The 17,554-nt window shown below is 32.4% G+C and overlaps 1 protein-coding gene across 12 annotated transcripts in view; it reads right to left on the bottom strand.

Moving 5' to 3' along the window:
• LOC111059681 (lysine-specific histone demethylase 1A) overlaps window positions 1-17,554 on the bottom strand; it is a 449,197-nt gene that overhangs the window by 413,787 nt on the left and 17,856 nt on the right. For 7 of the 12 annotated variants that reach the window (XM_039433012.1, XM_039433010.1, XM_039433008.1 and 4 more), the window contains exons 8-11: window positions 16,268-16,358; window positions 14,242-14,376; window positions 13,054-13,127; window positions 11,886-12,034 (exon numbers count right to left, since the gene is read on the bottom strand). In XM_039433012.1, coding sequence (XP_039288946.1) covers window positions 11,886-12,034; window positions 13,054-13,127; window positions 14,242-14,376; window positions 16,268-16,358 — 449 coding nt within the window. Of the gene's footprint in view, window positions 1-5,926; window positions 5,959-7,579; window positions 7,618-8,897; window positions 9,005-9,187; window positions 9,292-11,885; window positions 12,035-13,053; window positions 13,128-14,241; window positions 14,377-16,267; window positions 16,359-17,554 lie in introns of those variants that run through there. The other 5 variants (XM_039433005.1, XM_039433007.1, XM_039433015.1 and 2 more) reach the window with 4 other exon arrangements.

The following is a 17,554-nucleotide window of genomic DNA, read 5'->3' as shown; positions in this document are numbered from 1 at the left end:
TCAAGTAACACCTAACACTGTGGATAGATAGTGACTAGACCAATATAATAAAACAAACGCCTAATGCTATTCAAATACGGGCATAGCGTCTATTTGAATGGATGCCAAGTCAGCAGATTCCCAAAATTGGCAAACCCAAGTTGTCGCCGGGCGAATAAACAAGATCGAGATGGAGGATATGGTACGGCGGCAGGGAAGATTGCTTGTATGCACTGTGCAAGTTAATATATTATCTATATTATATTTTATAAACAATCGACACGGGTCTGATGGGAATTGGCGATATGCTATTATGTTGCAATCCAAACATGGAGCGTCATGGCGACAAAAAGGAGAGAAGAAGAGAGTAATAGAGAATAAAAAAAGAAGGAAAGAGAGAGATGGAGAAATTGTGTAGAGTATCAAACTTTTCGCGACGCTAGTGACCACACCACGGGTTGTCCCGCTAACACAGACGAAACAAAAAACATTTTCATCGGAACGCATATAGGAAATGATAGCAAGGAAATATGCAATAACCTTTGTGATTAAAATTTGCAATACTGAAAGATTTGCCGCCAAAACTACAGAAAATGATAATTATTATCGGCTATCAGCAGTCTTTGTAGGATAAGATATTTTTCATAATTTGATTGTACTAAACATTATGAAGTCATATTTTTACAAATCCATTATTTACAGTACGAGTTCTTATGGAAAACAAAATCATCAATAGCATTCATTAAAAACAATAAATGATGCCTGCAGAAAGTTCAAGACTAGTATCAAAGCTTGTGTATCATAGTCAGTAAGATAAACTTAGAACAAACACTATTAAAAATTATTATTAATGGCTGGAGATCTCAGAATTAGCTAGAGAAAACATGAAATGGATGGATTTTATCATAATGAATATGAAGAAGAGCTTTTATATTGAATAATGGAATTGAATAAACTAAAAAAAATAAGGAAGTAACACGTCAGAGAAATTCTGAATAGAATTTTACTGCTGATGATGCCCACATGAGCTTTTTGCTTGAGTGTGGGTGATGGAAAGTGCGAGGGTGATTTGATGAGATAATCACACGTCCATGCCTACCGACGGGATTCGAACCTACGACCAGATAGCGCTAACAGACTAAGGGCTAAGGGCAAAACATATTCACCTTCACGATGTTTATATCAAGAGCACAAGAGGATTTCAATCTAGATACGGTTTGATTTCAAACAGAGATTTGGGGCCCCACACGTTTTTCTTGCCTGAGAAAAAAAGGAGGGTTGAAAAAGAAATATGTGAAAAGGACAGTAAAGCACCAAAGTAGAAACTGAAAAACAGGTAAAAAGTCCATAGTATACAGTACTGGTGGAGAGATCATGACTTCATTAGTTCTGTGCATCTTTACTTACATTTTGCTTTTTTGTAAGACTTGCACTTGCAATGTAAAACAACTAATTAACAACTGCATTCCCCCTGTTTATTCACGTTTTTAAACGTTGATAATAATTAGTGGATGTTCTAAACTGCAACAAACAATGACCATACAAGATCCGAAAAAACATTCGCTTTTCATAAGTATTGGACCAAAATCATTCAATCTAACCGCACAAAACTATTTATCTTTAAAAATACAACACATTTTACTATTGTGAATTCAATTTGTACAAAAAATGTACCAAGCTATGCATTTTGTATAAAGTATTGCATTTTCAATTGTTTACTTGTATTATGTGTTAAGAGAGCAATAATATGGGATATTATCCTTGTGCTCTCATATGTATCTCAAAATAAATAAATAAATTTTGCCTGTTTCGACAATCTGTTTTCGACATCCAACTCATCTGCTAAAATGTGATAGCGTGCATGTTAAGGTGCGTACAGATTTACGCGCCGCAAACATGAGCAATTCACTTTTAATCAGCTGATGCCAAGCTTTTTATATCTGTATCTTACCGTTCATGTAAAAATACAGATATAGTCAGCTGATTAAAAGTGAATTGCTCATGTTCGCGGCGCGTATAATATACGTATTATCTATACGCACCTTTATAGCAACAGTGATTGAGTAGAGCATTTTGATTGCTTCATAGAAAAAGTATGATACAGAAATGACAAATAGCTCAACATAAGTGTTTTTTATGGAGAATGAATTGATAAGACATGAGAGGAGGGATTACAGCATCAAATGTCCTATGTCCGAAGCAAATACCGAATTATATACCAATTTTACAATCAATAATTCCACTTTTTTCAAGTTCAGTTAAAATCATGCAACCTACAATTTTTATTTCTTAGTTCATGCACTTCAAAATGATTTGGAGAGAAAAACCAGGCGAACCCTAACTATTTATTTCCACATGTCACTTTATTATTGTGATACACATATTTATTTGTTTGTTTATTTATTTATTCACAATATCACATCATATTATTGTGGTACAGTAAGTTATACGAGATGGAATATAATATTGTGTTGTTTGTTATGCTTCCCACTTCCCACACAAGTCCACATTTGTCGCCATATATGCTTTGCTAGGGTAACTGAACTCTGGCACCCCACAGATTCGTGCTTTATTCCTTCCATTTTTCAATTGCTTTATATTTGAATATTCACAACCAGTTCTCCCAGTCATTCTTTGTGCATTCTTTCCTCTGCTTCGGCAAACGAAGAGTTATTACAGTTGTGGCCTGCCTCTTGGAATAGAGAATGACACGCATATATAGAATGTATTAGGGTTTTATGGAGGGTACCATAAAGAGTTCACTGGCTCTAAAATGTTGTTGCCACAGCCTCCTCGATATTCGAGCTGCAACAGTTTTCGCTCTTTCAATTACCAGTCGACTCAGCTCTCATCACATTTCTTTCCTAATTCAAGCTGATTGAATTAGTTTGCCGATGGAAGAAGAATGGCGCTGAAGAGGCAGCTGAAATGAACACTTCTACTGGTTTTCAGATATTCTCCGAGATATCTTTTGACAAAGGTGACATTTATGGTTCCAGCCAGGACACATAGATGCAAACGATTTTATGTTGTAACATAATGTGGCAAGAAAAGGGTCTCATACTCCAGGTTGCCCACTAAAATGTCAATTTTGTTTCGAGCTCCAAGTGTTGAATTGTAATTTATTGTTTTTTCATGGGCGAAATGGAAATGACTCCTCAGATTTCATGACCAGTAGTGGTGGTTATTTTCGATTCCCTTTTTCCATCATCGACTTTTCACTTCCGTTTCTTTATAACATTCGTTGTTTTTCTTTATTCGTTACATTTCATATTATCAATTTCGTTATAATAACACTCTATAGTAGACATACATAGTTTACATATAACTCACTCATCATTATTCTTTTTGATTTTGTCTCAAATCATATACAATTCAAGTTATAACTTTCAATCATATTTTTAGTTCTGGCAGGTGTCATGCAAATTTGAAAACAGTCTCTTCATAAGAACTAAACCAATTATAACGAAAGGAGTTGAAATTTTCCATTATCAACAGTTTGTTTATTGATTGCTGTTGGGCTATCGATTTTGTTGTTCCTGAAGTATTCAAGTCAATTGAATTAATTCGACAATACAGTGTTCTCTTTTCGCTGAAGATGCCAAGAAATGTAATGAGAAAGGGATGATGCCAGCTGGAATGGGAATCGAACCAGTGACCGGAGCAACAGAGCCGATTTGGTTACAACGCGTTGTAGACCCCTAAAAGCTAACTACTTTCTAGGTTGTCAACTTTTTTATTCAATAGATTAGCACCTTCTAATGCAACTACATTGAGCTCAAGAATTGGATAATTAATCAAAGAAATCAGGAAGAATTGGGATGGAATCTCAATATTGTTTTATGTAACGTCTGAATATACTACAATATAGTGGGAAAGGATTATTCAAAATGGTAATTTGAAAATCAAATTAAGTAGATGTTCTATACTAGAGAATGAAATGACTTTAATATTATTAATATATGTTACATGAATAACATCCGATTTTATGCATAACTATGTATTGTAACTGATTATTTATCTCCATTAATAAAAATTATTATTATTATGTATTGTAATTTTATAGAATACTTTGTGACGTAGCCTTATATACGATTGTATCTTCAGGTTGAATAAATTGATTGATTGATTGATTGACTTGTAAAACTAGTATCAAGTCTGACTTTGTGTAATGCCAATGTTTCTTAATGTAAATAAAATTTAATTTATTCAATAAGTGACTTCAAACTGGGATGAAAATATAGTCTAATCGGAAAACAATATCCTGTTTCATTTTCACAGCAGAATCGATTGTTCTGAGATGTGGTAGAAAGCAGATTTTTATGATGCAACTAAGATTAAGAGATAGAGCTGAAACCTGCCGTTAAAAAGAATAGCTTTGGAAAAGATAATATTGTAAAAGTATAAACGATTGATTATTATTAAGCGTTAGCTCATTTACGGGTCGTGGAGAAGGCTGAATGTGCCTCACAAATAACCTAACCTCGTTAAAGAGAAAGAGAGAAAAGAAGCGGATATCCAACTAAACAGGCTGTTGAGAGATCGTTAAGAGGGAAGGTGCTTATTTCGGTTGTATTCTACTCTTTTGTTTAAAAAGACCGGTTGGAGTTGGAGCAGGAGCCCAGGCAAAGAAAAGCCAAACAGAGCAGTAACCGAACAAAAAAAGAAACCGCGTAAAAGTTACTGATTAAAATTATAAAAATAATAAGATTAATAAACTAGTGAGCCTGCAGAGCTCACTTGCAAACTGAGTGTTTTGGGATTGGTATCTTCTTATTCATGGCTAAACCCAATGATTTTCAACTTCTGTAGCACTGATAAAATATTCATTGCACAGGCCGGTGGATCTCAACTTTTACACTATGGTGAGATCCACGTTATAATGGCTGTGGAAAAAGATAGGAGAACAGTGTTGCCGATCATCTGCATTGCCACTGCCTTCTAAAGAGGATAGCTTCTATGATGGATGATCTGATGTAATATTCTAAATTTTGGTGTGTATATCTTTGGACTTTTTTATTCAAAGTGAAGCAACATAACCTACGTTTAATACATACTTCTATAAAATTCGGAAAACTTTGAACAAGGCCTGTTGGTCCTTTTAAGATCATGTATTTGATTTGTGTATTATGAAATGTAAATAAATGAATGCTGTGAATTCTTGTTATTATAAATAATCAATTATATTTTATTCGTCAAGAAAAAATATTTTTCAATGATTGAATAATAAATTTTTATAACTGATATTAGATATTTTGTTAAATAATTATATTCCTGCATAGTTGAAAAACGATTTAGCAATGTTCCGGAGCTAGAGAAGAATAGCGCAATCTGCTTGGTCGAATGATAGACAAGGATAGCAACACTGATGTTAATCAAATACTGTCATTATAACGTGGATCTCTCTATATGTGAATCTACTTTCATTTGGAAGAGTCCTTTTAAAGTAAATGTTTCATTATCTTTTACATGAATAACGTCTGAAGTCGTCATTTAGTTCCAAAATTGAGGGTAGAATCATAGAATAATCAAATAAGTCAATTTTCACTGATAATTAAAAGTATAAATTCAAGAGTTGCATTTATTATCATCGAAATTCATCACACACTACTAATGTAACTAACTCAAAGAAGAAATTTGCTATTTTCAAAGCCTCAATAGAATAGTTGAAGACTGCAATAGAGTAGAATTGTTTCAGAAACTGCAGCAAGTACTCCAACGTATAAACTCTTACGCGCTCTAGCATAAGATACATTAAACTACAAACATAATGCACTTGCGTGCTACAGAGAGTATGCAAGAAACGTTCAACAAATAATGCTCATTTTCAAAATTTCACCTCGAACAAAACCTAAGGTTCGTCTATTACAAATTCCATTTCTCAGTGACTCCCGAACCCCCAAGAAATATGCTGTGTCTGTAGACTTCGTTGAGTATAATTTTGTACGTTCCGAATAATTATTCATTCATCAGTTTCAACTATAATGAAACAGAAATAAATTCAGTGATAAAACCAGCAATATAAATTGCTAGAAAATAAAAATATAGGAAAAAAGAAATAGATTCTCTTAAAAATGAATACACTCGAAATAAATCAAATTGGGACTTTGAGAGAATATTTGATAATCATGATGAACCTACAGTATTATTTCTTTTGAAGCCTTCATTCCTGTAAATTTTAGTCAATTTAAATAGTCAAATGAAAAACTTATGCGGACGCAAAAGAACTTACGTTTGTTGCAACTTTTCAAAACATTTCATGGAACTATGATACTATCTTCAGTATTTGGGGTAAGACACAGCTTACAGAGAGACAGGTACCAATTTTTCATTTAAAAATTTCAAAAAACAAATGCTCGGTGAGCAAAGTTGTGAAATTGGGAGCAGCTCCTCCACTTCCCCCACGATATTGAATAAAAGCGAAAAAAAATATTCTTGCAACAAAGTTGTAGCCTTCATTTTCTACTCAAATTATTAATTCAGTACAAAATCATGAGACATACTAGATCGCAAATCCAAGGACAGGCTTGGTCTATATTTACGTCACATTGATATGTCTGAATACCGAACTTCAGCACTTAAAAGCTTTAAAATATAGATGAAAAATATATCAATGTGAAGTTTAATCAACTACTTATTGGCATAAGTGCAATCAATTACATTCAGTATGGTTCTAAGACTTTGAAATTCTAGACAATACAATTTTAAGATTTTTTACAACCAAAAGATATGCATTATGTTTTTAGTAAACATGATAAAAAATTTAGTTTGCCACTAAAATTTAGATCAGTTGAACAATGAAAAATTAATTCTGTTATGGCAAATTCATACTAATTTCCTTGCAATTAAAACTATTATCATACAGCAATAATGTTCATTAAATATTCACAAATCCAAATCTAGATGCTTTCTGCCCAAAAGTGCTGCATAAGTATATATATTTTGAAAAACTGTTCAAATTGTATTCTGTTTAAATACAACAGTTTTATCTTGCCAACGGTTTAAATAAAAAAACAGTTCAATTTATTATTACACATTCTCAACTTTACATAAACACTAAATAAAAATTAAAATAACATTAATCAAAATTACAACATAATTAATATGAACATCACGTCAAAATCAATATCAACAGTACTCAATGCTACATCATCACACAAAAACAAAAATACAATATTAATGACAGTTAACGAGAACACTACATTAGAAGTTAGTAGAGAAGAAGTTAAAAAAGGTGTGATGTAGAGGAGCTTCGTATATCGAAAGGTTGCCAACTATGGTTGCCCATGTCATAGAAATAGTTGATTTCATTTTTACTTTGAAAATATGATAAAAACACTCATACTTCATCCATTAAATTTGAATAATGATTCAAATATCGCCATTCAAGTTATAAAATCAGCATATCAAAATTAAATAAAAACATAATGCACTTGCGTGCTACAGAGAGTATGCAAGAAACGTTCAACAATAATGCTCAATTTTCAAAATTTCACCTCGAACAAAACCTAAGATTCGTCTATTACAAATTCCATTTCTCAGTGACTCCCGAACCCCCAAGAAATATGCTGTGTCTGTAGACTTCGTTAAGTATAATTTTGTACGTTCCGAATAATTATTCATTCATCAGTTTCAACTCTAATGAAACAGGAATAAATTCAGTGTTAAAACCAGCAATATAAATTGTTAGAAAATATAAATATAGGAAAAAAGAAATAGATTCTCATAAAATAAATAGACTCCAAATAAATCAAATTGGGACTTTGAGAGAATATTTGATAATCATGAACCTACAATATTATTTCATATGAAGCCTTCATTCCTGTAAATTTTAGTCAATTTAAATAGTCAAATGAAAAACTTAAGCGGACGCAAAAGAACTTACGTTTGTTGCAACCTTCCAAAACATTTCATGGAACTATGATACTATCTTCAGTATTTGGGGTAAGACACAGCTTACAGAGACAGGTAAAAAATTTTAATTTACAAATATCAAAACTTCAAATGCTCGGTGAGCTAAGTTGGGAAATAGGAAACGACCCTTCAACTTATCCCACGATAATGAATAAAAGCGAAAAAAAATATTTTTGCAACAAAGTTGTAACCTTTGTTTTCTACTCAAATAATTAATTCAGTACAAAATCAAGAGACATACTAGATCGCAAATCCAAGGACAGGCTTGGCCTGTATTTACGTCACATTGATCTGTCTGAATAACCAGCTGCACTACTTTAAAGCTTTGAAATATATCAATGTGGAGTTTTATCAACTACTTATTCAAATAAGTGCAATCAATTACATTCAGTAATGTTTCAAGACTTTTACAATTCTAATATTTTCTACAACCAAAAGAATATGCATTATGTTTTGGTGAACATCATAAAAAAATCAAACAACATATAACCTTCAAGTAAAAATAAATGTTATACACATTATAACTTCTTACTTGTAAAAACCTCACCTGCAAGAAAATGGGTAAACAGAATCATGTACAACAGTTTGTCATTAAAATTTAGATCAGTTGAACAATAAAAAAAATTCTGTTATGACATATTCATACTAATTTCCTTGCAATTAGAATTATTTTCATACAGCAATTATGTTCATTGAATAACAAATCCAAATCTAGAGGCCCATAAGTGTTTCATAGGTACACATTTTGAAAAACTGTTCAAATTCTGTTTAAATATAACAGTTTGTTCTTACCAAAGGTTCAAATTAAATATAAAAAAACAACAATTCAATTTATTATTACACATTCCCAATTTTACATAAATACTAAATAAAAATTGAAATAACATTAATCAAAATTACAACATCATTAATGTCAAAGTTAATATCAACATTACTCAATGCTACATCATTACACAAACACAAAAATACAATATTAATGACAGTTAACGAGAACACTGCATTAGAAGTTAGTAAAGAAGTTAAAAAAGGTGTGATGTAGAGGAGCTTAGTATATCGAAAGGTTGCCAACTATGGTTGCCCATGTCATAGGAATAGTTGATTTCATTTTTACCTTGAAAATATGATAAAAACATTTATATTTCATCCATTAAATTTTAATAATGATTCAAATTTTACCATTCAAGTTATAAAATCAGCATTTTTTTAAATATCAAAATCAAAATTAAATAAAAACATAAAACCGGAAACAACAAAAGCCTAACACCGGCCAACGTGGCTGAGTGGTCTGGGACTTCGCAATTTCAGCCTCCTACACTGTGCCTTGTCGTGGGTTTGAGTCCCGTCCGGGGGCATGGATATATTTGATCATCTCATTCATTACCCACGCACAAGCATAAGCTTTTGTGGGCATCATCCGACCCAAAAAATGAAATAGAAGAATCACTTGGACAATTTCGAAAAATATCACATCATGTAAAGACATCTTTTTTTCGTTTATGCGACCGCGACCGACGACCGAGAAAGAATACCTTTGGTTCTTATGGAAGTGTTCACGGAATGAAAACCTGTGTGAACTCCCATAACAATCAATATTGTATTCTTTCTCGGACATCTGCTACGGCTTCATAAACGACAATTTACCTTTATATGAGAGAATTAATTATGGAAAATAATATCAAACCGAGATAAAATTTCATAAATTTGATGGAAAAATAAATCAAACTTTGAAGATAACTTTTGATTCATTTGATGTTGTTATGATGAGAATAAAAACTTGTTTTTATATAAATTCATTTTTTCCCATTTGATGGTTTCTTTGACAAGACCAAATAACTATCAGCGGATTACAGTATATGTCCTTTATATGAAGGATCTATTTATTTTTTGATATGTTGATTGGGGCAAAAAGTGTAATGTAGAAAGTAATGGTACCTAATGCTATATTTCACAGTATTTTATAAACTCAAACATTAATGCTTGAGTTCATTGCGAATACATATACAGGATGGAAAGTGAAATATCGTCCCCGAAAAATGTATGTTTCAAGTTTTTGAAGTTAAATAAATAATGGAAAGAGTGGTAGAAATGAGTCGATTCTCTCGAACATCATGTTTGGTTAAAACCAACTTTGGTGATAAAACCAATCCGATATCTCTCACAATAACTGAATAACAAGCGTTATAGAAATTTCTGGCAATAATGACCGCCATCTTGTATTTTTCAATGATGTCGAATATTTTCGTTGTTTCCATCATCAATATTCTTATTCGTCTTGTTGTAACGAAGAGATAGAGACCATTTGCAAGTCTCTATCTTGAAATAGTCTTGAAAAAATCGATTTTATAGTTCTAGCTTGTTACCTCATGCCTATTGAAAAACGCACCAGAAATCATGCAGGGTTTTCTTTGGAGGGCGCAGGAGAACCCTTTTTTTTTGTCGTACAGCGCATGAAGATATATCGTTCCAAAGTTGACAAAATGCTCTAAATTTCATAGATTTAAAATTTATCTGTATCTCTTGCACAAAAAAAAAGTTATAATGGAATGAAATTTGAAAAAAAATGTTTGGGCTTTTGAAGGTTTTAACTAAAAAAATATGCGTTTTAGAGGAAAATTTTATGAAACAAGAATTGTAGAGGAAGATTTTTAAAATATTTTCGTCCAAAAAACAGTTGAATATCTGGAACGGTTATTGAAATATAAGCGATAGAGCAAAACCCTGAAAATTTTGGCAGCCATCTTGTTTCCGAGGTGTTTGCCTGTGATTTTGACTTATCATCATCACGATCCTTATTTTGCTAGACCTAATGAAAAAATTGAGACATCTTCCAAGGCTTTTACTCAAAAATGACCACGGAATGACATTTGCGCCCGAACTATTAGTTAATTATTATTTGATAACCTACACACCACTGGGAAACATACTAGTTTACCACAACTACACATTTACTGATCATGAAAACATGCATTTTAAATAAACTACAACAATACAAGATCACATTCACAACTACACAGCTTTACTACATCCCCGGCTGCACATAAGTCTATCATTTTAACCGTAATTAAATAACGGTTGAATGCCACGAGAACCATTGAGAGAAGAGGATGACATTTTTTAATCAGCGGTTGAATACGGTAAATTTAACTGTGATTCAATGAAGGGTTGCATTCCACGAGAAAGAAGCCAGTGACGGTTCTAATCAATGGGTAAACAAATGAATTTTTTTTCGTGAATCAATGACGGTTAAATGCCAAGATAAACAATGAAAGAAGTGGATAACGTATTTTATCAGCGGTTGATCACGGTTGAATTTACTAGTAAACTCCCGGGGTTGGAGAAATTTTGTTCAAAATTTTGCTAATATATACTGACTGTCAGCTGTTCTATATAAACAGTAGAAAGTCAATAGAAATAGTTGCATTGAGTAATATTAAATTGCATATAATTGCATGCAATTAATAATCTATCTGATATGTTAATAGTAATGATAAATTATTACTACCGCACAACTTTCTTATTATGCACTTTCAATTTTATCCTGATATATTCTCAAAAAGGACAAAGTAATGAGTTATAATTTCCTTGGTTGATCTGTATAATAGTTCAAAGAATGTGTGTTGAAAATTTGAAATTGATAATCGAAAGTTATCGTCAAACATACAAAAGGACAACGACTCGAGTCTCAAGCCAAAAGTAGGATTGCTATAATATATATTTCCTTTCTTTGGGATTTCCTTTCTATTTCTATAGCAATTGGGTTACAAATTCGGTCAACTTTACTAAAATTTAGATGAATAAACTTTACCAATCTTATATTTAGTCATCTTTTACCCCCTAGAGCTAGGCACATTCAATTAAATAACGGTTAAAATCCACGAAAACCAACGAGACATCTTTAATCAGCGATCAATCACGGTTGAATTTTATAGTCGTACGTGCAACCGAGCCTTGGCCTACTATTGATGTGATTGATTGAGATTGAGATGTGCTACCTGTTAAATGTGATCCGGTGAACTCAAAGTCGTCGTCCTGGTCCCAGTGCTTGAGGGAGAGCGTGCTCAGCGGGGTGGCGTTGGCGAATTCCAAGTTGGCGAAGTGCCAGTCCAGAATTTGACGATCGCGAGATGACAGGTACACGTCACTGCAAAGCCATGTTATCAATTTGAATTGATTGATAATTATTTGATATATAATTTGAATTGATCGAACACTTTATAAAATGTATTAAAACCGTTTTTTTGCAGTATTATATCGATATTTTGTCAATGCCTGAAAATTATTTGATGTTCTTTCAAAGCTTTCGTATTTCTATTGTTACCAATCTTGTTACATCGAATTGGTCTACAACTTATACAAAATCACTATTATTTCAGTGAAGTGTTAATTGAAAGGATATTTTTGAATATCGTTTTTCAAGAATGGACGTTTGGCAGTTTAAACTCCCCTGATTTATGTTATACAAGATGTGTTAATTGGAGTGTTAATTGAAAAGATATTCTTGAATATCCCTTTTCAAGAATGGACGGTTATCTGTTAAAACTAAGCTGATTTATGTAGATACAAGATAACATTATACAATAATATTTCAAATTGTATTTAATCTTCAAAATAGATCAATAATGAAATGAAAGAGATGTCAGTTCCACATAATTTATTAAAGCCTAACTACAGTTTCAATGCACTATCATCAGCGGTCGTTTTGCCAAGACCAACAAAAAGTAGTCTTTTGCCTCAGCAGTTGATGATGCCTCAAGTGCATTGAAACTTGGCTTGAATAAAATATCTGGAACTGACAACATCTCTGTCATTTAACATTCCACAACATCTTTGTTTCTAGTGTAAATTAGATCAATATTAATAAAATGGCATCTTAGTACCCTTTTTTGAAAAGTTTTTAATGTAAAATAACAGATTAAAAACACAAAGAAGGGTATGTTATTTGTTAATGTTATTTTATAAATAAAAAATAAGTAGCCCTGAATACATACAATACATTCTAAGTAGATCAATATTCACTAGCTCATTCTTTGTGAAATCCATTGAATGATTCATCCACGAGGAAAGGATCGGTCCTTATATGGATGGACGCTCGCCACTGCAATTTCAAAATCTCAAGCTTTACATTAGAATATCTAGTGTAACATATAAAATATATATTACCTAGGTGGTGAAGCTTCCAGTTCATGCAGTTTTTCTTCAATTTCTTTTTGCTGCTCCACGAGTTGGTCATACTCCTATAAGAGCAACAGAAGATGAATTAATAAAATACACATAAATATTGTACTCAATTTTTATTTTATTCAATTAAAGCCATATAAAGGTAGTATTAGCTGTAATAATTTCAATTTTATGAGCTTAAATCTAAGTTGTATGAACAATAAAATGCATTGAGAAATTTCAATTTGAATAATTGTTTCTAGATTAAAATTGGGTGGTCAATAATATGATGTGCTAGCTAGTCAGAGCTTATGGGCTTTGATTGCCCAGGAAATGGTTTGATGTAAAAGATCTTGAAACCAGCACGAGATACAATAATTTCATAGATTTTATACACTCTAAAATAATACTGTTGACAATTGATCCCATGCGATTCGAAAGCATGCTTCAGTCAGTGAGTAAATATTTCATATTTTTCACAATTAATATATTCTGCAAGTCGTCATGCTATAGTGTTTAAACTTGATGAAACTAAAATAATTATTTCTCACAATAACAATAATTGCTGATTGAAGCATCAATTTCTCATTTTGTGTAAAGGCTGTGAGATAAAACACAAGACTGGTTTGTGAAAAACGAAGTCATGTTACACCTCTACTATGCAAGAAATGTTGAAAAATTTATAGTCATGCAATATCCTTCACTTTGAAATAAAAACACACATATTTTGTGAATTTTCAACATAAAATTAAAATTTGTGTCAAATTTGATTATATATGTGTGTTCTTATTTCATTATGGAACGGTTCTACAGCATTGACAGTGACTCAGTCGAGTCCTTCACTTTCTTCTCAGTTGAATCAAATATAAACAATATACGTTCAAGTCCTAAGATAAATAAAATCAAATGATATTTGTAGGTTATCCTCAAGAAAAAACTTGGTTTTACGTAACCATACGTAAGTTCAGTTATCCCCGGTACAACTAACTGTTTTCCTATAGTGAGATTTACTTCAAACTCACCGTCAAAAAGCATTGGTTGGATGGGAACCCTTGATTTTATCAAAGAGGAATGCTGACTATGCTGAAAGTGAATTTCACTATGACAAGCTGTCTCTTCACAGCGAAGATAGCGATACATTCTCTACAAATAGTAAAGAGTATAAAAGTGAGTAATATTAAAAATTAGTACCTTGCATGCTGAATTGAGATCACGCAATTTCGAGCGAATCAGAAATTCTTGAGTAATGTCTCTGGAGCCCTTGTTCTCAGAAAATTCTTTGTACTGCTTATTGAGATCTTCAATTTCTTCTTTTACAGCAAGCATCTGAAAAGCAAAATAAGAATGAATGAAAACGTATTCAACAAACATAGATAAAACATTCTGGTGGAACATAATAGGAAGTGAATTAATATTAATTGTGATTTAGAATGATATATATAATGAGCTGAAAACTGAGCATCCGAATTTATTATATGAGTTTCAAAATAATTTTATGTGCACCTCAATTGAAACCATAAAAAATATAAAATAAATGAAACCATTCTCACACTTTTTTATGTATTTAAACACGACATGCAGTCAATTATTAAGTAAATAATTAAAAACTTTTACTTACTGACTGAAGTAGGCCTACTTTCGATCGTCTGGCGATCATTTTCAACTGTTAGAAACCTGTCTCAACTAGAGACTAGAAACCATTCTAGTTTTTACAGAAATTGACAAGATCGGATGGATTAATTGCTGGTTTGATAGACCAAAGATTGTGATTCCAGGTCTGAAGGTAATTTTTTTAAAGTTTTGTATTTAAAATATTTTTTCATTTATTTTTTTAGGAAAAAATAAGAGAAACATGTATGTTTTGAATGAGCACGCCCTGTTGATATTCAACCAATCATTGACTTGATTATGTATTTTTGTAAATGAATATCACTTCAGAGCTCCTGAAATTATTAAGATACAGCCTGAAAAACTCTGACAACAAAACTGAGGCAGCCAAATCATACGATAATCAAAGTAAGAATACTTTGTAAAAAATTCATGAAACATAAATGGTAGAAATAATAGAAACTAAATTCATGTCCATTTTTGTATTTAGAACGGTGTATCAAGCAGAATAAAACTTGTAGTGTAATACTTATTTTCTGTTTCTATAATTTATTAATTAACCCAAATTCCAAATTTCTATTGTTTATATATTTGGACGGTAAATTTTTGTGAAATATTATAAGAAGTGATACCATAACCTTATTCAGAGCTGCTCATCAACTATCTAAATTCGGGGGAGAAATAGTTTTGGATTAATTCTGTTGTTTCTCTCCCAATCATTGTTTTGATTTTGTGCATTTATAAATAGAGTGAATAAATAAATACTGGTCAATAATCAATTCTTCAATTATTATTCCAGTTGTAAATCTAGGATGTGAATAATCCAATCCACTCTCAATGAATAGAAAATTATTTTAACTTATTTGATTGAATTTATTTATATTTCATTAGCTATTTCGATACAGGTTTATTCAACAATAAACAGGTCCTTATAAATTCGATAAAAAAACACGGCTACTTCTCATTGTAGTGCCATACATTCACTTCAACTTCTTGGGTTACTATAACTGTTAAAATGAAATAAAAATTATCAAAACCCCTTTTTTGCTAAAGGCTTCAAGTACTTGAAAATGGCTATAAGTAGTTGAAACTTGTGGTGAATTAATAAGACATGATATAATAATAATATATATAATAATAATATTGAGGGTGATGCCCACATAAGCTCTTAGGCTTGTGCGTGGGTAATGAGTGAGAGGGATGCTGATGAGAGATGACGACTACTTTTTAGGTAGTCGGGACCGACGGCTTATCGTCTCCTCCGAAATAAAAGACGGGGTGGCCGTATCTATGTAATTGTGCTGTGGTCAAAAACTTTTGGCCCCGGTCGAGATTCGAATTTGGATTCTCTTGATTATTAGACAGGCGCGTTATCACTTACTCCAACGAGCCACCCAAATAAAAAAGGGTATTTGGGAATATGTTGTCTGAATGGATGACTTGAAAAAAGATATAATAATTAATTCGAATATCCAATGAAAGCTACATAAATAGAACTTAGGACTTCTGCTACCACAGATATTGACCGGATAGCTAATAGCAGATGGAAATTCGTTGGATGAAACTGTTAAAAAGTACTGAATTCTTCCATCTAAAAAAGATAACTTACTCTGTTCTGATTAGTTTTGAGACGCTCCTGCAATCCTATGACTGCTTTCCAGTGCGTCACCTGTTTCTCTTTCACGTTCTTCTCCTGCAACCTGAAAATTAATAATTGAAGAAATAAGTTTCAAAATTTATTTTAATTGAAGAAATACTGAAAAATGTGTATGTATTTCAAAGATACCAGTGAAATTGTGTTATTTGAATAGCTAACGATGAAAAACAATAAAACAAATTGTAATGGGCTGTGCGATTTGAATTGCTAACAATGTAAAATAATTGTAATGAGTTCGGCAATTGCAAATTTTATTGAATTTTATTTTAATAGATATCGGTACTAAGTTGACGGTACATCGATTCGTGAGACCTCAAAGAAGTTGCATTTTCCCACCAACCGATTGCAAATCTATTTATTACTCAATTGTGAATAGTTCGCAAAAAAGTTGATTCCCTCATTCTCCCCACTTTGTGCAAGGCAAAGCTACCTAGAACTTATTTTTTAGCTAGTTTTAGTGCTGTACGAAAAGTGGTCACGAAACTGGAATAGTTATTTGTGCAACTAGTGCGCAAAGTGACAGTTTGCACACTAGTTGCACAATAACTTATTTTTTAGCTAGTTTTAGTGCTGTACGAAAAGTGGTCACGAAACTGGAATAGTTATTTGTGCAACTAGTGCGCAAAGTGACAGTTTGCTGCACCGAAAGATACGTTTACGCCCGAGCCGTAGGCGAGGGCGGAATGGTTTGTTGAGTGCAGCAGAGGAACTTTGCGCACGTATTTCACATTACATTTTTCCTACAGTTACCATTGAATATGAAAAGTGGGTAATTATGGGTAAAATTCGATGAAATGCATCAAATGTTTTTCTGTGTAATTTTATTATTAATAAAAACCTTAATTCATTAAAAATTGAATAATGTAGTAGTAAATGAATGAAGGGGCGGCTGTGTGCTGAATGTGGTGGCTGTCCTCGGTGTCCTTGATATTATTATAACGTGGGCCTCACTATGAGTATTACCAACTTAATTTTGATTTTCCTGCACTGGTGCTCCATATAACCTACTAACTATTTTGCGTTGTCATGCTGCAAATCTGGAGTACGCAAAGTACTCACTTTGCGCACTAGTGCGGAAAAGTGATTCTTTGCGTTCTGTAATCAGTGCAGGAATGGCCACTTTTCAAGGTAACTGTGGGAAAAGATAATTGTGGTCCCTGAAGCTGATATTCTTTACCATAATAGAGGAGTGATTACGATCGCTTGAGGAGGGAATTCCCAAGTTTTGAAAACGTGAGC

The sequence above is a fragment of the Nilaparvata lugens genome, chromosome 7 (genome assembly GCF_014356525.2).
Source record: "Nilaparvata lugens isolate BPH chromosome 7, ASM1435652v1, whole genome shotgun sequence".
Classification (NCBI taxonomy): Eukaryota; Metazoa; Arthropoda; class Insecta; order Hemiptera; family Delphacidae; genus Nilaparvata; species Nilaparvata lugens.
The sequence above is the reverse complement of the archived record's forward strand: the minus strand, read 5'-3'. Positions and strand labels throughout refer to the sequence as shown.